This window comes from Rhinatrema bivittatum, chromosome 1, assembly GCF_901001135.1.
Source record: "Rhinatrema bivittatum chromosome 1, aRhiBiv1.1, whole genome shotgun sequence".
In the NCBI taxonomy this organism is placed as follows: domain Eukaryota; kingdom Metazoa; phylum Chordata; class Amphibia; order Gymnophiona; family Rhinatrematidae; genus Rhinatrema; species Rhinatrema bivittatum.
Genome location: NC_042615.1, coordinates 301,307,336 through 301,332,849, shown reverse-complemented (window position 1 = coordinate 301,332,849; position 25,514 = coordinate 301,307,336). Strand labels below are relative to the sequence as shown.

Here is a 25,514-nt window from a genome sequence, read left to right as displayed (position 1 = left end):
CGTCTGGTCCCACCCCCAAGGTGTGCGCGAGTGGGGGCTCCAGATTTAAAGGGGCCAGCACGAGAGAAATCAGGACAGCCCTCTGATGACGTCAGGCACTGCAGGGGTATTTAAACCCTGAAGCTAGGCCTGTCCAATGCCTTGCAACGAGGTTCACTCTGTTTAGAGTTGCTAGTTGCTGCTTTGGATCCCTGATCTTGTCTTCGGCTTTTGACTTCTGGTTTTTAACTCCGGCTTCCGTCCCTGGATTTCTGATTCTGCTTCCGTCCTTGGCTTTGTCTTCGGCTTCTGACTCCTGGCTTCCGACCTTGGCTCATCCACTGACTTCTGGCTTCAGCTTCTGTTCCTGGCTGGACTCCAGCTTCTGGCTTCTCTTCATCCACAGGTATCCGGTTCTTTGCCCACCAGGGGGCCTCGCCTAAGTCCCAGCGGCTCGGGTCCTCACAGGCTCCTCCTGGGGGGACCGCGGGCTTCCAAGGGTGAGGTCTTCATTAACCTCCTGGTGCCGGCTGCTTCCCTGGCCTATCTCTTCTGGTTCTCGGTCGCAGAGGATCTCGCCTAAGTCCCAGCGGTTCAGGTGCTTGGAAGCCCGTGGTCCTCCCGGGTGGCACCACGGGCTTCCAAGGGTGAAGTCTTCCAGGGCCATCTCTTCAGTGCCGCCTCCCGGCTGCAACGTTCACTGTGGGTTCCCACAGTGCATCACCATCCGTCTCAGCCGACTCAAAGGTCCACGCTCCTAACACACGATTCTGTCGTTTCATCTACTTTATTATAATCCTGGCACTGAAATGAGTAAGCCCCTCTTTTTTTTGTATCTCCGTGGATATAGTTTGGAAACCACACCTTTAAAAAACAAATGTCCTATCCATGCAGCGCCATGGATGGGTTAACATTTCAATATATGTTTTTATGTAAGTCATGACACTACTTACACCATCACCATTTCTCTTTCACTCGTTATCTTTTGATAGAATTTTTTTCAGATTGTCCCCATAAAAAGAGTACCACTGTAGCAGAATTCTGTTTGTAGAGATTTCTGCTATGGGTTACCCTCGTAGTAACTGCTCCACTATTAAAGATTTCAGGATAGGTCTATTTATAAATAGATATTTGATATAGCAAATTGCTATCATATGGTGACCGTAGATTGTTAGAGCCAGGTTTTGCAAGATACAGTGTATGAGTAAGAGAATTCTGATGTACTGAAAACATCTATATCTAGTCTGAATACTGACTTCAGTAATGATTGCTGGATAATTGCAAGATCCCTGCTTTTTCACAGTGCAATAAGTAGCATCAGAAATAGAGCACCTTGCACCACGGTGGTGCAATTTTGCCTGCCGCAGTACAGCCGGCTGCAGGCTATCGCAGACATAGTGTCACCGTAAAAGGTGCTGCTATTCCCCATGCTACTGCCGGCGAAAATGTTCGAAACATTATCACCAGCAGCGATGCCACCGCTGACTCCTCCCTAACTCCGCCCGACTCCTCCCCTCCCCCTAATTTTAATGCTACCGCCATGAAAATGCCCTTTTTCCGTGCGATAAGGGCCTAACGCACGCGATAAGTCCTTAGAAAACAACCTCCTTTATTTGGAAAAACTTCTATTACCAAAAATCTGTGCGCCATGTAGACATCCCAGCCCAGCACCTCTGTCCTTTCTGCCTTGCACAAAATCTTATGTGCAGAAGTAGGCAAAGCTTCCCACTTTTTAGGCAATATTTCTTATTATTTTCTACTCAATAAACATGTTTTTCTTTGAACAGCCATTGCTTTAATGTTTCTTTTATAATATATGGGGGAACTCCCATTATTTGGAAATATCCATTATCTGGAATGGCCTTGGACCCAACCATTCCACATAAAAAGTGCTCTACTGTATACATGCAGATGTATGTGCACAGAGAATATGCTCTGATATTTCATCATGCATTTTTTCTTGGATGCATTGTGTCATTCTTTGGCAAAGTTGGATTTCAGATCATGAAGAAAAATTAAAGTTTACAGGCATCGGGTTTATATATTTATTGCCAGCTTTTATACACCATACACTTTTAGCATGCTGATCAGAATGGTACACAACACAATTGGGATACAATCATCAAAAATAATAAAATTATAAAAACAGCATTAAAATACAGTATCAATAAAATGAAAGAACAATCAGCTCGCCCCCATTCCCACCTCCTCCATCCCTGAAAATAAGCGGGCTTTAATCCTTTTCCTAAAAAATCAGATTTTTGCCCAACTCATCTCAGTCTCACACCTCTTCAACCCCTGGGAACAACCAAGCTTTCACCCCTTTATCTAAAAATCAAATAATTTGATTCCATCCTGATGTTTAGAGGGACAGCATTCCAAATCTCGGGGCCCCTTACAGAAAGCCTCTATCCTGACATGTAGCAGTGCTTATCTTTTTGTTTGTAGGAATCTGCAACAAATTGCCTTGAACCGAACGTAAGCTCCTATTAGTAGTCATAGGGGCAGATTTTCAAACCCTGGTGCGTGTAAATCCCGGGGTTTACGTGCGTGGCCGGGCCTTACGCACACCGGGCCAATTTTCAAACGGCCTGGCCACGCACTTAAACCCGGGGATGCATGTAAGTCCAGGGGGTGGGGCGGGGCTAAAGGCGACTGGCACAGGCAACTTGCCCCTGCTCCTTGGCAGGAGCAAAAGGTACAACAAAGAAAACTGGGGTAGTTAGGATAGGGATAGGAGGAGGGCAGGATAGGGGAAGGGGAAGGGGGGTTAGGCTAGGGGTTTGGGAAATTCTCGCCCAGTCTGCTCCTTAATTGGAGCGGACTGGGAGGGAACTGGGGAAGGCACCGATGTGTTACTGCGCGTATTTTCTAAACTCTACTCCCCCCCCTTGTGCGCGCTGACCTGGCATTTTATAACATGTGAGCACCAGCGCACGCATGTTATAAAACCGTGCATCCGTGTATGCGCACCGGGTAGCACGTGCACATGGACACGTGCTCGTAAGTTTTGAAAATCTACCCTATATATTCTTGTTCCCTTGTCATAGCTTGCCTGGGTAGGTAGCTACTGAAATGACCAGGTAAGAAATATCCTAAACTATCTCTGCTATCCAGTTACTCAGAGTAGGCAAGGCATTCTGAAATCCCAAAGTTCTCATTGTGTTTTCTGTTTGCACAGAGAACAGTGGGGCAAAGTTATAGGATGATACTGATTCTGAGCAATTTTTGCCGCAGGGCTAACTTGTGCACTCATAAACAATGCTTTATTCCATCTTATCCCAAACTGTTGAGGCACAACCTTCCTTACCTCATTTCCCACCTAGTTGTATAAAAGCGATTGCTATATTCAGGACGGGTGAATCTGTGGGCCAGAACAACAATCACAAGATAGCCACTTTTTCTCTCTTCAGTGTCAATAAGTTTAACGAGAGGTATCTCTAATGCATCTCTAGCTAGCACTTGTCATAGATAGGCTGTTTTTTTCACTTTAGGGATGCTCACCTCCCATTTCTTATATGTTCATATTTCATAAATCGGTCTCAGATCTATTCAAACATAGGAGTTTTCAGAAAAAAATGTCTATAATAAAGGAAAATATTGACTTGTGGAATTTTAACTGCATTGGAAATGAGAAAACTATTCTTTATATGGCGATCAGCCATGGCCTCATGATGCAGCCTTAAAGGTGACTGCTTCCACTATAGACAACAGAAAAGTTGTTTGTGATATTTTTAAAATCAAAACCAACTGGGGACATTTTTATACTGTTAGTGAAATCCCTTGTTATGTGCCAGACTTACAATCTAGCTCACCTCAGTTGTTTTGTCTGATGCCGTTGTCACGGCACCATTCTGATCCACAATCATGTTCTAGGCTCACATTCACTTATATAAGGACTGCCCAAGATGCACCCATCTTCATTTTGTGTAGCCCAGTTTCATCATTTCCAGCAAAAATGATGACGGTACATTATCATAAGAGTATGATGGCTCTGGGCTAGAGAAAGGAGTGCATTGTCAGAGACCTTTGATGCACTGACCCTAAGTCCTTGTGCTGTTTAAGATGGTCCACCAGATGCTCAAGAATTGTTAAATTAACTTTGAACTCCTGCCAATGTTGATAAACAATCAAGTTGTGCTCTTATTTGTTTATTTTAAAAGGATTTATAGCCCACACAATCTACAATCCATAGTGGGTAACACAATTACATACGTAATTTCAAAAAATGAACGGCAGCACAATCTCCAGTAAGCCAGAGAATCACAAACCACCTTCATTATAGCCAAGGACATAACTTTGGGATTAGCACAGTTACAACCCCAACCCACAAAGTATCATAAGTGAAAATCTGAGCACAAAACGGCCATCCTGCTACAAAAAGGGAAGCTTTACTTTCTACAGCTTGAGAAAAAAGCAATGCTTTCAATTGTTTTTTAAAAACACGAGTGCTATTTGTTTAGCAAAGCAGGATGCCACAATATTGTAACAAGTTTGTTGCACAAATAGGGTCATTATTTATGCACTGTGTTGCTTCAAGCAGTTTAAGGAGATCAGCAGGCCATTGCTTATCACTGCATCATCACAGTCCATGTAGTCAACAGGAAACAAAATAAATGAACCAAAAACAAAACAGAAAGATTTCTCTAATCTATTTATAGTTAAATAGTTTAATGTTCAGATTTTTCTATTCCCTGAAAGGTGTGCACACTAACCAGAGAAGACAATCGTGATATTGGCAAAGTACCAGAAGATGAACAGCTACATGTGCTACCCTTGTACAAAATCTCCACTGTGGATGAATTTGGAAGTGCGGAAAGGCAAAAGGAGAAGATGATGAATGGCAACATCCAAGTTCTGAGTTCCTTTCGTCGGAAGGTTAGGATACTGCCCGAGCCCGTCAAAACGTGCCGGCAAAAGAAACTGGAAGCCAAGAAAGCAGCAGCAGAGAAGCTTTCAGCTCTGGAAAATGGTTCCAGCAAAGGTGAAAAGGACAAGTCAACCCGTCAGAAGCCTGCCACCACCGAGACCGCAGTACATGCTATGCAGTTGGCAGGTAAGCATCTGGGAAAGACTCTGAAGATGGTCTCCAACCTCATCGGCACTCATACTGGAAGACGAGTACTTAAGGACAGGAAGTATTGCAAAACATTGTTTAAAGGAAAAAAAAAAAGATAAATTTAGCTAGAATTTCATTATCAGGCATAATAGACGTCCCCGAGGGCATCATTATATCAGAAGAGGGGCTGCATTGAGTGCAGAGTAACATAACATGCAGACTTACTCAGAATTCTACCCTGTGTATTTCTAACACAAAAAATGTCTATAAATCAATCCCCTTAACCTGAAGAAGGAAGCGTGTCTTTCGAAACCCAGAATGTGTAGGGTGTTTTCGTGCCTCATGATGATGGACAAGAAACAGCAATAACAGTTGCAATATGTTTTGGGGTCGATTTTAAGACCCGTGCGCACGCGTCTATATGCGTGCGGTTCCCAGCGCGTGCACATGGACGCGGCTATTTTATAACACTTTCCTCAGCACGCCCATGTTATAAAATACGATATACGTGCGCATGTGCACGGCAGATTTTAACATCCGCTGCACATGTGTGGACAGATGGCCTCCTCCACGAGCGCGGAGGGAGGGGCGATTTTAAAAGCCCACGAGCGGCAATGGAAGTAGGGCTTCCCCAGTTCTCTCCCAGTCTACTCCAATTAGGGAGCAGACTGGGAGGGAACTTCCCTATACCCCCTACCTAACCTTCCTAACCTTTCCCCTCTACTCCCCGACCCTAATCCCTTCCTAACTACTTTTTGTTTGATTACTCACTGCTCCTTTGGAGCAGAAGTAATCTCCCAGCACACACTTCCCCGGACAGCGGCTAATGGCACTGTCCCAGCCTGCCCTTGCCTCACCGCTCCCTGCCCAGACCACACCCTCTCGGGCCACCCCTTTTCCCTCGGCCGGCACTTCTGCGTGTAATGCGGTTTACAGGCGTGGCCGGGCCTGTAGTAAAATGCGCGCTGCATGCACAAGGCCTGGCCAAGTGCGTAAACACCAGTTTTTATGCACTTAGGCCTTTGAAAATTCACTTGTAAATGAAGGTCAGCGAGAATGCAGCTATAATATAATTTGAAAGTACAGCGTTGTCAGATCAGTGTACGATAGTGTTGGCAGCACTGGAACGACATTAAACATTGGAATATTACCAAGATAAGTAAAGAATGTTTTTCACAATTTTAAATGCATAACTCAAAAACATAAATATAAAAATAAGGACACTGGACCATGGATTATATATCAGTGGGCATAGCAACGCTATGGTTACTTCAAGAGCCAAGTGATGTTGTAGCCCCATAAATGATGGTCCTTTAATGATCATTTTGAGTGCATGAAAGATTGATTTATAGACATTTTTTGTGTTAGAAATACACAGGGTGGAATTCTGGGTAAGTTTGCATTTATCATATTTTCCACGTTCTGGACCATGAAAATATGACCCTACAGCAGTTGACAACAAAAGTAAAAAAAAAAGGCAATATATATATATACTTACAGTATAAAACACTCCCCACTAAATAATCTAGCCCCATTTTCACTTTCATTGGGGAATATGCCAACGTATAAAGTTTTAAATACAATTACCAATTAAATAACAATGTAAAATGTACAATAACTAAAAAAAATATATATCACGAATTATAACTACTTTGAAAGCCACATTTAGCTTTCATGGTATGTGTAGCTTATTCATTTAAAACATAAATTAATTAATAAAAAATCCCCACCCCTAAAAAGAGGTAGTGCCAGGGTGTGTGCTGTAGATTGGTGCACAAGGCTGTAAACAGGATATTCCCAGTTCTAATCTCTCTCTGCCACTCCCTGCGTAACCCTGAGTACTTCAAATGTAATTGAATTTACAAAGTAAACAAATGTTTTGCTATTTTTTAACTGCTCAAAGTTTAAAAGTTTAGAACTTAGATACCAACTCTGTGAGCAGAGATTTCTTTCTTTTTTTTTTTTTTTTAGTTTGGGAGTATTTCATATTCATGAAAACAAAAGACTAATGATGCTGATTAAAGCTCAACATGCTTAAGGCAGTTGCTGTGCAGAGTTCCTCACACAACTCCAAGCTTTTTTACTTGTTTAGCATATGCCACTATTTTAAGAATGTATGTTTTGTTTTTATACTCTATTATTTATTAATAATTATTTATGGATTGTTTTTAAATGTTGTTAATCTGATTTCACTGTGTATGTGAGTCGCTGTAATCCGTCTTGAGCAATTTTATTGAATGAAGGCTGAAGATAATTATTTTTAATACATAATCTCTGTCAATATATCATCATCGTAACCTGCACTGTCCAAGTTGTTACAGTTTAAGGTCATTCCGGTACAGAGACTGCCAATTGTACCAAAGTGGGTTATGACTTTGTATGTTGGATCAATATCCACTAAGGAGTAGGTTTAGTCCATTGAAATAGTTGCATATGTAGTCAAAGTAATGTATTTTGAAATCAGAAATACAGAAGTCAGAGAAGAGGGTGCTAAACTTATGTTCCTATTTTATAGTTGCACATTTACAGCCATTTCTAAGACCCATGTGAAAGATGAGTGGCATAGCTATAATTCTTGATCTCCTTGAGGGCACAGAGGTTTCTTTTTGTCACTTTCTTTCCTTATTAAGTGCCAGATTTTGCATTTATAAGGCATGCATGAGAGTTACACCAAAGCGTCTTCCACTGTATTCTCTTCTCTTGATTGCACCTTGTGTGAGTTTTTGTCCAAAGTTTTTGATGAAAATAATGTGGCAGTGGAAGAGCTATTTTTACTGGATCACAATATCTGTTCTCAGAACCATTATCCAAATTGCATTGTCACTTGATGTGGTTTGATGAATATCTTTGAAAAAATTAAAATTTTTCGTTTCGATTTTCTTTAATTATTTACAGATTTCTTACAGTTTTCAGGACCAACCATACAACAGCAGCAGCAGCAACACAGTGTGTCTAACAATTCTCACTCAAGTTCCAGCAATTCTTTTCCGGGTTCGGGTGCTGCAAATCTTTATACAAGACTTCCTAATCCATCCAATCCTTATCAAAGCTCTTCACAATCTACTGATCCATATGGAGCATCAAATCCCATGAACCTTTTCGGCACTCCTTCAACCCTTGTAGGCACTTACTTGAATACTTCCAGTTCCATGAATCCTTGTGCTAGTTCATTAAATCAAAACAGTCAATGCCCTGGTTACCAATGTAATGGAAATATACCCATGGACAACTGCCCTTCTTACTTAAGCTCCTTCTCTTCACACCCCCAGCACTTGGATTTGTACAGGTATCAGAGCCAGGAACCACTCAGTAAACTGAGTTTGCCACCAATCCAAACTCTGTACCAGCAAAGATATGGGAATAACCAGTGCTATGGCTCCAAGTACTGGAATTATGGAAACCAAAACATGCAGATAGATGCTTTTAGTGGCTGCAGCATTAGACCAAATGTACAAAGTGTTGCATCTTTTGACCCTTGTCCTATTTACCAAGCAGATTCCCATTTGATGGAGATGGCCTCTAGATTAAAATCTACATTGAATAATCCAAGTTTGGATTATACATCCATAAACAAAAATGGTGACTATTTTCCTTATCCACCCCCATATCTAGCCCATGATAGCCATACAGCTGCAAGCCTGCTTTGCAACCCTACTAATTCACTGCATCTCCACAATAAAGATAATGAAATGAATTCACATATAACTAATGGAATTTCTAAAATGCTTCCATCTCTCAACTACGATCGGACTATTCCTTCCCAGGGAGAATTAAATATAACACATGGTGCTAACATTCCTGAAATGCTGCCTCAGACACCAGTCCAGGTCCCAATGCCTGCAGCAGAAGAGCCTGAAGATGTCTGGTCAGACAGTGAGCACAACTTTCTGGATTCAGACATTGGTGGAGTGGCGGTAGCTCCATCTCATGGGTCAATACTTATTGAATGCGCAAAACGTGAGCTCCACGCAACAACCCCGGTAAAAAATCCCAACAGGAATCATCCAACCAGGATTTCGCTTGTGTTCTACCAGCACAAAAGTATGAACGAACCAAAACATGGCCTGGCTCTCTGGGAGGCAAAAATGGCTGAGAAGGCCAGAGAAAAGGAGGAGGAGTGTGAAAAGTATGGTTCTGACTATGTGCCTCCAAAGTCCTACCACAAAAAAGCAAAGCGGGAGCCTGTTGAACCACATGAGCCCTCTGAACCTACCTACCTGCGTTTCATCAAGTCTCTCACAGAAAGGACAATGTCAGTAATTACCGACTCCACCGTTACGACATCTCCATATGCCTTTACACGGGTTACAGGGCCTTACAACAGGTATATTTAACTTCACAGCTATGGTGGTTGCCTCAGTGAAAGCAACCCTTATATGTAGGATAGTTTGGTTTTCAGGAAGGGTGAAAAAGAGAACAGTATTTTTTCATCAAAAGATTCAGTGGAAAAACCTTAGCACACCAGCCAAGAAAAAGAAGTGAACCTTACCATCAAACATTTTTTCCATTGACTTTGAAGTGGTCACAGAAGGCATACAGGGAACACAAGACCAAAGCATCCTATGCAAAAGTATTTAAAAAAAAATACATTCTAAATACTGTTTCTGTTATTGGAAGAAATAATGCAAAAGAAATGTTATTTTAAATCGGCACATCTGTGACCACTTTTAATGATACCAAGTTTGCATAGCCATGAAGCAAAAGAAAAGAGTAATGTAGAGTTACAATATTAGAAATATGAAAAATAACATCTGGTGCTGAAGTTCTGATGTACTGAAAAATACTGGAACTGGCTTTTAAACATGCAGTTTATAATCTTTGTATCAATTTTTTTTATTTATTTAATAAAATAGATACACCTAGAACATATATGGTAGACAGTGAAACACTGAATTTATTTGGATATTCTAAAAGAAATATGGTGCTATTGATATGAATTGTGTCTTTATTGTAGATTTAAACTAAGAATGCCTTGGTAACATTTAAAATATTAATGGTTGTGCATTTATGATGCTCTTAAATAGAAGGGGACCGCCTCTCTTAAGTTGGGTATTTAAACAATTTTACTTTTTTTTTTAAGCTGTATAAACATGCAACTATCTCTAGGTATTTTGCTCATCCAGCTAAGTCCTGTTTTACACAACATATACTTTTGCAAAAGTGCTAAGGTGCTGAAACATTGAAACAAGTTTACTTTCAATATAAAAATGCTGATTATAGGACTTTAGTTTTAAACATACACCTGCCAATGGGCTACATACGGTGTACATTTTCAATGCAATCAGCTATAAGTCAAAAATGGGTCTTAGTGGATGTAAAGAAATACCCCTCAGTACATAAAATATGATTTCTGGTGCTCATCTCACACTTCTATACTGTAAAACAGTTTTAAACAGTTAACTATGACAAGTCCAGTCCTCAAGTATCTACTATTTAAAAATCAGGACTTTATATTAACTACATGTCATGGATCGTACACCGCCTAATAGTGTAGACCCATGCTCTTTTATGGAATGGCATAGTCCTCAAAATCCACAAAAGCGGCAGACTACTTTGGTGGTCATAATAACATCTCTGTACATAGTGGCGTTTGACATTGCTGGATGTGCAGATCCTCTTTGCCAGGAGAGTGGAGCAGACTGGTGCCCACACAAACTGAATAAAGCAGGGTTAGTTCTGTGTGATTCCGTTACAATAGAAAAAAAAAAGATATATATAAACAGGCAGCTGGCTTGCTGTGTTGGTTTTGAACCAATGATTTATAAATCTTAAAAAAAAAATTACAATTAAGAGAAATGATGTACAGTAAATTAAACTGTAAACAAAACTTTTTAACATAATGCTTTCGTATTTTAGTACTGTAAAAAAAAAAAAAAAGAAAAAAAACCAACAACAAAAGAGCCTATTGTTCGTTTGGAGCTGATTTCATGTCATGATGGTGCTACTCAGCCTGCTACCAAGATATTGTGATGTGAGCTAATGGTATGTCGCAGGCTTGAGTGATGTTCCTACTTGTCATATACCTCAGCACTAGTTTGGCAATAGGATATTGAACTAGGAGTGAACTTTATATCATTGTGTTCCAAAAGCCTAAAAAGGAAAAAAAGAAAAAAATGTAAAGCAACAACAAACAATACAAAAAGATATCTTTTTTCTCAGTTCTTGATATCCTAGACAAGTGTAACTTGAACTTCAACCTTTTATTCTGAAAAATCAGGGATATTTTTAGTTCATGTTTTCGTTTTGCCAATATGCCTGCCTGTGCTTATGTAAAGGTATTGTAGGATATAATACTGTTTTGCTTTTAAGGGGAACTGAATTTTTTTTGTTCAAATCCCTATTCAAATATCACTTGTATGTATACTGATATATGTAAGCAAAACTAATTTTGTAAATTTGTTTGTTCTTTTTATTGTAATAAAGCTGTATAAAGTTTAGAATGCTCTAACAGTTTCAGACAAACAAAAAAAAATGATGAATGCACTGAGCTGATTAAAGGGAAAATGGTTAGGCAGGAGTGTGTCAAGTAGCAGTTTGCTAATTATTTTTAAATGATATATATGGTAAATCTGTTTTTTAAAATACTATAATAAAAGGTACAAGTTGTGATAGGGTTTCCCTAAACATACATAGGAACTCCCAAATCTCCATTACCAGATGCATTCTGTGCAATAAAGGATTAGTTTGATTCTAAAAAAAAAAAAAAAAGTGTCCATCCAGAATTGCAAATGGCTTATATCCAGAGGAGGCCTTTCTTTTTTGCTGTGCTTGTTTTGTCAAATATTTATAGTACTAAAATTATCATGCAGTATGTGTAAAGAGTGGAGGAGAAAAGAGACAAATTGCAAAGATCAGAGATTTATAATTCACAGGAGTCACTGCTCCAATTTATAGGGAGGATATTTTTATTGAATATTGAAATTTTATATACCATTGCCCCATGTAATGATCACAATGGTTTACAAAAGTAACATTCATAGCTATAAATCAACAAATAATTATGGGTTTACAGAGATAGTATTCATAAACAGGCATTAGCATCTATTAAATGAAATGTTCCAATATATTTGACTAAATATCTAGGACAAAGGCGAGAAGTACAGAAAATAAAATAATAATATAACAAATTTCACATTTAGTACTGATTCTTACAATCCTTCATTAAGGGGTAGATTTTAAAAGGTTGTACGCGGGCATACATGTGCGCACGCTACCCGGCATGCACACATGTATGCCCGATTTTATAACATGCACGCGCAGGCACGCACATGTCATATAATCCAGGGTCAGCACGCGCAAGGGGATGCACAATTGTGCACCTTGCGCGCGCCGAGCCCGCTCCGAGCCGCACTGCCTTCCCCCGTTCCCTACCCCCCCCCCCCACCCCACCTTCCCTTCCCCTATCTTCCCCGCCCTTTCCCCCTACCTTTTTTGAGTTTGTTTTTTTTGTTGCTAAACTTAATTCAGCCCTGGGACTGAAGTTGCGCGCGCCAGCCAACTGCCGGCGTGCAATCCCAAGCACAGCGGCAAATGGCCGCTGTGTCTGGAACCTCTGGCCATGCCCCGCCCCCTCTCCGCCCATTTTTGCAAGCCCTGGGGCTTACATGCTCCCTGGGCTTTATGCGCAACGCCGGCGCGCGTAACCTTTTTAAAATCCAGCCCTAAATGTATTCCTCATGTTTCAATTAGTATTTCATCCTTCTTGTTTTTGTAGCTCTCTATATTCTGATGATTTTAAGTTAGGTTATAGGCATTTTTGAATAGCCAACTCCACGTGGCCCTATGTACATGTGTATATGGCCATGAGGAGATATACTACAATATTTTATAACCCACGCATATCAGATACATGCAGATTATAAAATAGCATATGTCTAGTGCCCAATATATGTGCATATGTTTGGTTATGTGTGAATACCTGCAATGCACAGAAAGCATGTTCTTTTCCTATCTATTTTATAAATATACCCATTTATTTTACGTGTGAAAAATATATAACTTGCTTGTGTAAAACCTTGATTTCGACATGGAAGTAGGTATATTTTTAAACATGCACCTATAATTGAAATCACCAGCTTGCCAATACCAGAAACCGTTCAGGTCATCAAGATCCTCCTAGTTCTTTACTCAGTTCACCCAGACCTTCCACCCATTAGTAGCAGACAACCGCTAACAATTGCACCAGATTTTTAGCAGGTGTAAAATTGTGTGAAAAGTTGCCAAATGTACTCATGTAAGCCTCTTAAAAAATAGCAACTTATGCATATAGGGGTAGATTTTAAAGTGTATGTGTCCTTGTGCATGCATTTCCCGGCGCGAACACCTGGACGCGGGTATTTTATAACATGCGCGGTTCCCAGCGCGCGCACATGGACGCGGATATTTTATTACATGCGCATGGACTCATGCGTGCACAGGGGGGTAATTAAAAAAGCTACGCACTGCGATGCAAGTAGGGCTTCCCCAGTTCCCTCCCAGGCTGCTCCAATTAAGGAGCGGACTGAGAGGGATTTTCCTATACCCTTACTTAACCTTCTCACTCTTTCCTTCCCGACCCCTAACCCCTTCATAGCTATTATAACTTTTTTTTATTTACCTTGAGGCTCCTTCAGAGTAACAGTAGACTCCGGCCGGCTGTTCGTACCTCTGACTGTGTATGTAAAACTGACCCCCAAAACCTCACCCCGAGTTACTTTTTGTACCTTTCAACACTCCAAATCACATACAATCTTTACTGATGGTAACTGCGTTGTTTGTACCTCTGACTGTGCATGTAAAACTGACCCCCAATCTCCCCTCTCTCTTCTCCCTCTCCCTGCCAGAAACATGATCTGCAATAAATATCGCAAACCCCATTATCGCAGGTATAACGCCAGGAAAAAAAAGGTCCTAGTTATTTCCGTCGTTAAAACCCGTGATAGCCTGTGTTATGCTATTTCACACAATGCTAAGAACCCCTCATTTTAATTTACTCCACCCCTAACTCCGCCCAGTTGGGAAAACCTTTTAAAATTTGCATGCGCATCTCGCAATGCATTATTATCGCGATTTGATAAATGACCCCTCAAAGTTCTTAAATGACAGATCAAATTAAGAAGAGAATGCTGAAACTTTGACATTTGCAGTTTGTGCCCTTCCTCCTCTGCACTTCATGCATTGCACTTAGCTGCTGTTGGTTTTACCTCTTTTCTTTGCTTAAATCCTCAGACCGTGGTCGTGCCCACAATAAATATGAACATTTCAAAAATGTTCTAGTGCATTTTGTTGTCAAAGTATTGTTTCGAGTCTTAAAAAGGAACACAGTAACTCTAAATGATGTAATCTATATATGCTTCTATTTTTCATTTTCTGAGTGGGGGGGAGAGAGATAGATGTGGGTTTTATATTTTGCATTATGCCATTTATAATAAATATTCAAAGGTATATGCCATATATACGCTGTCATTTGCCAAAATGCTGGCAAATGACAGTGGGATATTTTGTGGGAGGGATTCAATTATGTAAATAGCAGACCTGTAATTTTGGTGTACAGAGCCCTGCCTCCACACGAATGAAATAAAATGTGCTCGCATAGGATTATCGGGTTGACTATAACCAATACTTGAAGATGCTTCGAATGCTGTCAACTTTACTTGAAACAACTGTTTTGTTTCATTTTTTTTTGTTTTGTTTTGTTTTGTTTTTTTCATCTTGCATCTCGTGATGCACGGCAGTGCACACAGGTCATTTCTAGAGCTAGCGGTTATAACTTGTATAGGAAATTTTGCGGTGCGACACTAAAGTGATGAATTTCTGTGTGCGTTTTCTAGCTTCTTTGTTTCTTTTAAATTTTAATTTCATTCATGCTCATGAAATGTCATGTCTGTAAAATCTGAAGATGTTATAAATACTGTAAGTATTGTAATGTAATGAACGCAAGTTATTTGAAAGCTGTTTATTATTATATCATTCCTGATAATGCTGAGATGTGGGTGTTTTTAATAAAATTTATATTTATTTAATGCACTCCTCGTCTGCCTTGAAGAGATTTGTGTGTCCCTCGTCAGAACGTGGATGGACTTGTGGTTAAGCGCTGGACTAAACTAAGAGCAAAAGGAGCAAAATCATCGGGACTTGAGCCCTCCAGGCTCCCAGTATAGGCAAGCTGAGTAACAGTGTTCCTACAATGTAATTTTAATATAGCCCTCTTATGTGTATGGTCTGCATGTAACATTAAGCTCCTACCCAAGACCCTACCCTTGCAACTTCCCAGGATTTTGCCCCACTTTAGCTCTCCCTTGCATCTCATTTACCCAGGCGTCACAGCGAAAGTCATCATCCAGAGCCCTCAGACCGTGACTTCTTCCAGACTACCATGAATCTGACCACCAGGTGTCACTGTTGTGCAATAACTTAGACTCCCTCCTCACAGGGGCTCTCATGTGAATGCTGACTTCGCAGTGTCCAGAGTCAGCCCAAGGTGCAGAAGCATCAAATCCACGCCTCCTGCATAGCAGCACGCAGCACTGTCGCTGACCAGCCCATGGTTGAGTCTTTCAATCTAAAATCACCAAATGTTACACATGTGAGTCTTTGTAGCTTGTAGTCATGCAGTGTAGGAAAGGGATTGGCACAGCAGCAATTAGTGTTAAGAATAATAGCTACACCACCAGCACTTTTATCTAAAAACAATTGATAAACAAAATGTGACAAGACAAAATACTGAGGCTCATAGGACAAAAGCTCACCTGGAGAGCATAAATCAAATTGAAAAATAAAAGCCTGGCTGACCCATGAATTAAAAAAAAAAATTCTTAAAGTTTTTTATTATGCACCTGAAAAAGTCAGCCAATGTTTGCCAGCTGAAACTGGATGCTCCTCAGCAGAGGTTTGTTTATCTTTCAAACATAAATCTTTGGAACTAAAATAACAAATACTACATCAGAAACAAATTTGCATACAGCAGCAAAGAACATGGGACATAATTTGTAGCTCGTAAAAACAGTGAGAAATAGCTACAATCCCACCAGTGCCACCTCCAGTCCCCAAGGTAAGGTTTCCAGTACACTCACAATGAATATTCATGAGCTAATTTTTCATACAATTATTGGTCTAAATAAAAAGAGTTAATCTGTGTGCTTTGGATCTTCCAAAAATCAAACTTTTTTACCCTCGAGGACCAGAGAAGTAGATACTTGGTAAGATATCATCATAATAGTAGAGTAAGAGGTCAATGAACAAGTTGTAGATGATGCTCTTTTATTGGGCTAACTTGGGCTTGATTTACTAAGGTTTCTTCCCAATCTGTGCCTAAGGAGAAAAGCAGTTTAGGAAATCAGGCCCAGGGTACACTTATGACTATAACATGGGATGCAACACATACTCTCGACTGCTATCCCTACCCCCCAAACAGAAGACACAACACTTGAATGGCATTTAAATTGGCCGCAGTTTATTTGAATACATAACCCGAGCCCTCACAACGATAACTGACCAACTGACCCCCTTAACTCCCCCCCTTTCCTTTGATCCCCCAACCCTCCCATATCTCCACCACCTTCTCACCCCAATGGTGGAACCACCCCTCTCCCTTTCTCTCACTTGCTCCGCCACGTGCCTGCGAGAGCTGTTTCACTGTGATTGTAACCCCCGGGTTCTCATCCTCCCGCGTAACAGCCCCCCCTTGGCTACGCAGGGTACCCCCTTTTTCCTTCCCCCCAATACCCCTTTAAACATGCAACTCATAAACTGGGCTCGGGTTTCCCTCCTCCACTGCGACAATTATCAAAAACAATGCATAACAAATATTTCTTACTCTAGGGAGGGTGGGCAGGACAACGTAGCTCGTGCTATCCCATTGGCAGCTCCCGTTCTAACTGCTGCTTGCACTCTTCTGCCTCCTGGCCTTACCCAATCCCTGCTCTACTTTTGAATCTGGCTCTTCCCCTAAGCCTTATTCCCCTTTTGCTATCCTAACTCCTCCTCCCTCTTTTCCCGCACTTTCCATCCTGCCTCCCTAACCCCTCCCCTACTCTATCTAATCCAATTTGTCTCGCGCGGTTGCCCCTATGTTACCATCGCGGCTCAGTAAACCTTCGCCGCTTGACTTGTATTCAAGCACCATGCCGCCTTCATCAAGTCAACACAATGTAGAGCATGAAAAACTAGGTTTCCTTGCTTGTAAAAAAATGAATGAAAATGTCAAAACTTTTCACCATTGAATTTAAAGAGAAAATTAACACTACGTATGAAAAGTGGCAAAATGTGCTCTATTTGCTACATTTACAATTTTCTTCTCATTTTTTTTTTTTTATTATCAGCAAAACACTGCAGGATTGGAGAATTTCACCATTTTCCAAGTTCTTATATTGGAAGTATTGGTGAATAGTATTGCAATATTTGTAAAGATTTGGAATTCACTCAAATTCTTTTTTTTTTTGCCTCTGGGGGCAAATATTGAGGAAAGAAACAAATAATAATGGTTTTAAATATATTTATTTATTATTAAAATTAAATAGTCTGCTGTTCCTGAAAGCATACAGACAAGCAAATAATAACAGCAATCACACAATGTTATCAGTTTCAATCATACATACATAATCCCTCAAAAGGCAATTCAATGTACCTCTAACAAACCTAATACACCTTCCCCAACTTAATTAAAAACAAAACAGGTCCAGCTCACTATTAACCAAGAGCGCTTCATACACTTCAGAATTAGTCAAAAGCAGCTGAAAACAGCCAGGACTTCACCAGTTTCTAAAGCTTAAATAACAGGACTCACTGTGAACCTCCCAGGGTGTCTGATTGCAGAGGCAAGATGCATAGCAACTAAATGCAGTTCTACACTTGACTGTCAGTCAATAACAGCTGAGAGGCTGACCTCAAAGTACAGATAGTGATATGCCACACCAGAGCAGTGGCCAGATATCCAGGACCCAATCCATGTTAAGCATGTGAACACCAACCCGTAAAACAGATGAACTGTTAACCAGTGTAAATCCTTTAATACTGGGGTACAAAGCTAGGCTGCAGTATATTGTATAAGCTGTAATTGCCTAAAATGAATCGCTGACATTCCCATAAAAATAGATGAGCAGTTGCCACCGACAGAGAAAATGTTTTGAAGTTTTTCTTTCACTCAAGACTGCTAGTGTCCTATGGGCAGAGAGTCTGGGTATACTCGGACTTAGCTAGGATAACACAACTACAAAGAAAACAATTAATGTCTCTTAGGCAAGATGTGATAGATAAGGGAAAGCTTTTTTTGTTAAAATACCCATATAGATGTGCAGTTAAGTATAACGATGAGAATTACCTATTTACCGACCCGGACCAACTAAAGGGTCTCTTGGGGATTGTAATTCTGGCTAAATATAACTAGGGGGTTCAGTGTTTTTAGTTATTAATTTTATGTTACATGTAATTCACTCATGTTTCGATGCTTCTCCCAAATATTTCCTTTATATTTATGGAGTATGCTATATTGCATTTGTTAAAACATTGAGGGCCGGATTTTAAGATGCACGCATGGGCGTACATTTGTGCGCACAACCCGGCGCGCACAAATGTACGCCCGATTTTATAACACGCGCACAGCCACGCACATGTTATAAAATCCGGGGTCGGCACACACAAGGGGGTGCACACTAGTGCACCTTGCGCACGCTGAGCCCTAGGGGAGCCCCGATGGCTTTCCACATTCCCTCCAAGGCCGCTCCGAAATCGGAGCGGCCTCGGAGGGAACTTCCCAGATAAGTGCCTATATTCAGCCTTATCCAGTTAAATTAACCGAATAAGTTAGACCTGCTCAATAGCAGGTCTAATGTTATCTGGATAACTTATCCGGATAACTAGAACTTAACCAGTTATATTCAGCAGCATAGCAAAGCAGCTGAATATTCTTTCTGTTATCCGCATAAATACGCGCGTCTATGCCATGCCAAGGTACGTGCAGTCCTGCCAATTTAATGCGTGTAAGTCCGCTCTGAAAATTAGACCTGAAGTAAAGTACATGCGGACTTTAGTCCTATATCGCTGTTATACAATTGGGCTTTTTAAATTTAGTTAAAGTTTGGGGAAAAATAGGAAACCTAAACAGAACAATCCTTTTCTTTTATTCATAATGCCCAGAAAAACCTTAACAAGCTTCCCTTCTTTTTAACACTGGTCTACATTTTCCATGAAAAACCTGTTTTTTTAAAAGGCCAGAGGCAGTTTTCCAGGCTGGGACTGCAGCACTTTTATTTAAAACCCTAACAGTTACATCATCCTGGCTTGGACAACATTCCCACAGCTCAAACTATGGAAAGCTCTGCTTTCTTCTTCTGCACACCTTTTACATCCTCGTTCTCTTATTCATTCACAACTCTCATACTCTCACTCTTGTACGTCACGCATTTTCCACAATGAAACTTTCACACACATACACCTTTCCTCCCCTCTATCACACCTCCATGTTCCTATGGATCACCAGGACTGTAAGATGATCAGAAAATACAGACACTTATCATACAGCAATGGCAGATTAGGAAATAGGAATCACTCATGCTGACTACTTATAGTATTACATAACACTAGCATATACAAATAAGCCTCATGTTACACAACTTAATTTACACTTACATCATTCACACCACACCTTCATACTGTACCATACACAGAATTAAAAAAAAAACCAAAACATTTAATATATTAAAGTAATAAACTTCTATAATAAAGAAAAAGCTCAAAACACCTCATTTCACAAAACACATTAAGTAACAACACAAGCATGAAGTATACAATGAAGACAAGGGGTTTTACATGATAAAATATTAAAAGCTCCAGGATGTTTGGCACTGGCAGCACATTTTAACAGGCTTTTGGGGGAATGACTCATCCTTAGTAACAAGGTCACTGCCCTGTGGTGCACAAGAAGTCTCCTGATCCTTCTCTTCCTCCTCCTCTTCCAATAGAGGGACAGCATATTATGGTGGAGCTGTGGAAGAGAGTCAGAATAAAAAGCTGTACTTAAGTCCATCCTTAAACTCTATGTATAAAAAGTACAAAGGACATCTGACCACTGCAAATAGACAGCAAGAAAGGGGAAGGGAGTAACGTAGGCAGGAAACATTAACAGGAAAAATGATATAAGAAGAGGGAGAAAACAAACAAAGTAACAACAATATAACATCACATTTGACTGAGTTGTAAAGAGGGAAAGCACAGCAATTCTTACAGTCACAAATGACTGTGGCAGTGGCATGTATCAGCAATCAATGGGGGAGTCACACAAGCTAGAGAGAGCAGCTCCCCTGCTGCCTCTCTGAAAAATCCTGCTTTCTATACTTTTTAGGAGGGAATTTGCAAGAAAAATCAATCCCTGCATTATGGACTGAGAACCTGGCAAGACTGAAGCATTTCAGCGGGACACCAGCCCTTGGCAAAGCAAGCCTTGTAGAGGAGTTGGTCACAAATGATGAAGACTAGGCTGAGGTATTGGTCTTCAAAATATAGCAGAGACTATCTTGCAAATTATAAAGAATAAAAAGGCAGAAAAAAAAATCTGCATTCCAGATACAAGGCAGGAAGTACCTATGAATAATGTCTTGTTTCTGATTGCACTGCTTCAGGAAAATACTAACTGCTTTGCAGACACAGGGGGTCATTTATCAAATCGCTTTAGGGCCCTAACGCCCACGATAATGCATGAGATAACGCATCACGAGATACGTATGGAAATTTGACAAATGTAATCAAGTGGGAGGAGTTAATGAAAATGAGGGGTGCTTAACATTGTGTGCAATAACGTAACACACTTCCTGTTTTAGAGAGAGAGAGAGCCTCTGGGGAGGCACTCTTATTAGTCAACGTTTTATACTACTGTAAGAGGCGGCATTCTGAACTCTGGGTGAGGTATTGGTGGTGGGCTAGGTTTTGGGGGGCAGTTTTACAAACACAGTAAGAGGTACGAACAGCACAGTTACCGTCAGTAAAGATTTTATGTGATTTGGAGTGATGAAAGGTATAAAAAGATGAGATTTGTACAATGTACTCTTGACCTAGCTTGATGCACTCTCTACCTAGCTGCTATCAAGCTAGGTCAAGAGTACACTGTACAAATCTCCGGGATAACCCATCCTATTTAGGGTAGATTTTTAAACCTACGCACTGATTTTATAACATGACCCCCATGCCAAGAAAATACCAGTCCTATCTAACAGATGAGGGAATGTGGGCTTGGGCAGACAGATCACACAATAGGATGTGTTAATAAACTGGCATCCTCCTCCCTTTTCATCTAGCAAAGTACCTAATGCTAGCCTGTTATCCATTACAATTTTGATTAGAGACTGTTGTTCTTCCTGTAATGCACTTATGTTCATTTATAGTGACATTGGCCAAACCCTCAGTGATAGCAGATATATTACATATAGTATTTTCTAACTCAGAGAACCTGAAACTTGGAAACCAAATTCTCATAAATTGATAGAATCCTGTATTTCTTTCATGGAGAGGGTTTAAAACAATACATCAAACTCAATGGCAAAGGTACATATCAGGTTGTATTTGAGTACGATTTGATGAGGAGTATAAGGAAAATTGAGGCAATATATATCCTAGAGTAATAGTCTTGGTTTCATTGGAAATAAGTATTTTCCTGGCCCACCATCTGCCTAGGAAAAATCCTCCTGCCTGTTCCCAAAGTGTTAGTTTGATTAAAAGTATTGCTTCACCAATATATGTGGAGCTAACTGGGACTGGAAGGCAACATTCCATATGTGTGATGGGTTCACATTATCAAAACAAGGAGTCATCCCTGCCATTCTATTGGAAAAGCATATTGGCCTTCCATATTCATCAAGATACATATCAGCAGAAGCATTTTTAAATCTACAGATATTATTAAAACTTAATTTAACTCTCTTAGCCAAAGCAAGACTAGAGATCCCGTAATAATGTACTATTAAAGTATTATTGCATTTATGCCAGCCATTAGTTACATTCTGTGACACCAGTCTGCAGCCATCAGTGAAGGAGAAAGAAAACGTCACTTAATTATTTGAGTGGTATTGAGACTAAACTGAATTTCAGAAGCAGTTACATTGTCAGTTAAATTGGCTAGTTTATGAAAGAGAAGTTCTGCTTATTTTTGTAGAGCAAGGTCCATGGACATTTTCATGCCGATTCATTATCCACTAACTTTCAGAATCTTTGCCAATGTAGTAGTTAGGATAGTGAATGAGTTTGCCTGCAGTGCTAGGGTAGAAGTACAACAGAAGATAACAAAGATATTTAAAGAGAATGTGCAAGCCATTAGTGGGACTCTATCCTACTTCAAGTAAGTTGGCCGAGGAGAGGGATTATGCCAGAATATGAACCCAGGGGTCTACTCCTGGTTTCACTCCTCACTTTAAGCAGTTGGTTGTTCTTCAAGTGAGCCATTGTCACAGGTGTAATAGCAGAAAGCTGACAGTACCTGAACAGTTCAGGTGGCATTCCTAGACTGGGCTCCGAGGTAATTACCCAAGTAACTCAGGTGGTGTTCCTAAGTTGGGCACCATCTGCAGACAACACTTCTGCAGGTGATGTCACTGAAGAAATATGGGGTCCAAATGTCTTCTTGCAATGTTTTTCTTGCACCCAGAGGTCAAGTCGTTGAAGTTTCGGAGCAGAGTGTCATCACCAACAGCTCTTGGTATGAACCTTTCAATCTAAGCCTCAAACAGTTTTTCTTTGAAGCACCTTTAGAAGTTCAAAATCTCCAGGCTGAACATTTGGCACCAATGAGTTTAGTGGAGCAGTCAATGCATCTAATACTCACTAATTTTCTTCGCTTGCTGATGTAGCCGAGAGCAAAATGCAAAATCAATTCATCCTGAGCAAAGTCCACAGGTAGTTTTGGCACACTTGTGGTTGGCATAGGTCTCTGCATTAAGAGTTCATGAGGGGTGAGCCCATGCTTACAGTTAGGCATGTTCCTCATACTCTAGAGCCAGAGAAAGTGCATCTGGCCATTTAAGAGAGGTATCAGCACGTAATTTAGCAATCTTATTTTTGAGAATGCCATTTCAACTTTCAATCAATCCAAAGGCCCGTGGCATGAGAAGGAAATGATAGCGAAGTTTTATTCCAAATGCTTTGCCTACAGATTTTATCATCTCACCTGTAAAATGTGACCCCCTCTCACTTTCAATGCATTCTGGAACACCAAACTTGTGAATAATTTCCCTGAGTAGATTCTTTGCCATTCTAAATGCATCATCCTTGGCAGTGAGAAATGCATCTGACCACCCAGTAAACATAGATACCATCACATGCAGATACTGATACTGTAATACCTTTTGGGTGGTCCCAAGGGGCATTCAAATGTGAGGATGCCACCTATAATTCTTTTGCAACGTTATGTAATGCATATGTACTACAGTTTTGAGTCATGTGTAAAGCAAATGAGGCTATTTTAGGAAGCAACCAATGAGATTGTACATCATGTACAACTTACTAGCACTTGGTGGGGCAGGCATAATAAAGTTAACAGTCTGAACTGAGGTGTAAACAACTGGTTTCTAAGTACACAATGCAAGAGGATCAAATGTTTAATTTTTGTTTTTGTATTGTTCGATTTTTCAATTTTAGTATTATATGTTTATTGTATTATGTGTTGTTTCTGTAAATCTCTCTGAGCAATTTTTTTAAATCTGGAAAGGGTGATTCATGAATAATTTTAAATAAATAAATCTGCAAGGGTGGTGGCATCAGCCACAGCATTTTCTCGAGCTTCAAATGTATCAGTGGAAGTGTGGGCAAGACACTTAATGACAGCAACATATTTAGGAGAAAAAAAGAGATTGTGAAAGAGCATGAATAAAAATATAATTATTAATGGGTGTATCAAAAAAAGAAAGAAACCCTCGACTCTTCCAGAGGACCCCAAAATCATGAACAACTCCAAAAGCATATCTAGAAATTGTTACAGTCTGAGAGGTAACAAGAAGACAGGTACAGGTGAGGTCAAATAATTCTGAAATTTGGGCTGAATAAACATTAGGGATGAATGAAGCCTCAATAATAGAAGAGGGGGAGCAAACAGAGTAAGCAGCCCTGAGAGAACCAGAGGAATCTCTGAGGCAGGAGCCATCCACAAAGAAAATAAGGTCTGGATTCCACAGCAGGATTTCTGCAAGGTCTGGATGAATTTTAGTGTCAGCTGCCAGAGAGAAATCATGGGATGTTCCCTCATCAGGGAGAGGCAGAAGGGAAGCTGCAGAGCTATGAATAATAAGTTTACAAGATCCTAACAGCAAAAGTTTATATTTTGTCAGCCATGCATGAGAAAGTAGCTGTGTCTTAGAATGAGAAAGATGGGAGGGAGGGAAGAGCCTCTGGAGGGACAGAAGGGGGTGAAAAGTGGGGGAATGAGGAAAGATAGTGAGGCAAAGGGGATGAAGAGCTGAGGTGGTGAGGTAAGGGGATGAGAAGTAAAGGAAAGAACGGAGATAGTGAAGCCCCAGTCCGCTCGGTGAACCCCCATCTGTCCGCCGATGGCCTAAGTAGAGAAGAGGCTTTGGGCTGCTGGAGGACCGCATCCCACCTGCAGCTCAAGTGGAGTGGAGACCACCTTGTGATCCCGACCTGATAGAGGCCAAAGTGAAGAGACAGGCCCAGAGCTCCCAGGGGAGCAATTGGAAGAAAACAAAAGGTGAAGCCTGTGTGTGTGTGTGAGACAGCATACGTGTGTTTGTGCGCGCACGTGTGGGAGAGAGGAAGTATGTGCATCTGAGAAAGGAAATCATGCGTGTGTGAGCATGAGTATGTATGAGAGAAAGAAAGTGTGTGTGCATATATGAGAGAAAAAGTTTGGGTGCCCTCCCTCCACCACTCCAAAAGCATATCTAGAATCTATATATTGTTACAGTCTGAGAGGTAACAAGAAGACAGGTACAGGTGAGATCAAATAATTCTGAAATTTGGGCTGAATAAGCATTATCCAGTTATGGATAGTGTGATTTTTTTTTAATCCTTATTAGTTTTAATTATTTGGTGTTTGATGTGTCTGCTGTTTTGAAATATTTTACTGGTGTTTGGGAAATTTAAAAAAACCCCAATTTAAATGTGTTTTTAAATATTGGATGTTTATTCTTCAGCTGTCTTGAAGTATTTCTTTACGTTATTACTATGGATTTACTATTTGATATTTCTTGATTTTATTATTTGATATTTTATGAGGAATGGTAGTTTCTGTTTTTGCATTGTTGCACTGTAAACAGAGTCTGGCTTTTTGCCATGTCCAGTTCAGCTTTTGTCTGCACATTTCTATTTCTAGTTTATGGTCTCTTTATTCTGTATTTGGTGAAGGTCTATCAGTGATTTGCATGTGTGACAGAAGTGACGTATTCTGTTAGTGTGTAGCTTCTGTGTAGGGTTGTATAGCAGCCTGACTTGTTCTGTTTTCCTAATAGGAGGTGTATTGGTATTTTTGGAGCTGGTGTTATATTTGCAGTGTTACTTTTTCATA

General features: G+C 40.4%; 1 protein-coding gene across 4 annotated transcripts in view; it reads left to right on the top strand.

Annotated features, from left to right (window-relative positions):
• The window catches only part of TET2 (tet methylcytosine dioxygenase 2), a 206,544-nt gene extending 194,756 nt beyond the window's left edge, over positions 1-11,788 (top strand). For all 4 annotated transcript variants that reach the window (XM_029596968.1, XM_029596953.1, XM_029596956.1 and 1 more), the window contains 2 exons: positions 4,681-5,035; positions 7,934-11,788. In XM_029596968.1, coding sequence (XP_029452828.1) covers positions 4,681-5,035; positions 7,934-9,372 — 1,794 coding nt within the window. In that variant the 3' untranslated portion in view covers positions 9,373-11,788. The remainder of the gene's footprint in view (positions 1-4,680; positions 5,036-7,933) is intronic.
• Positions 11,789-25,514: the final 13,726 nt, after the last annotated feature.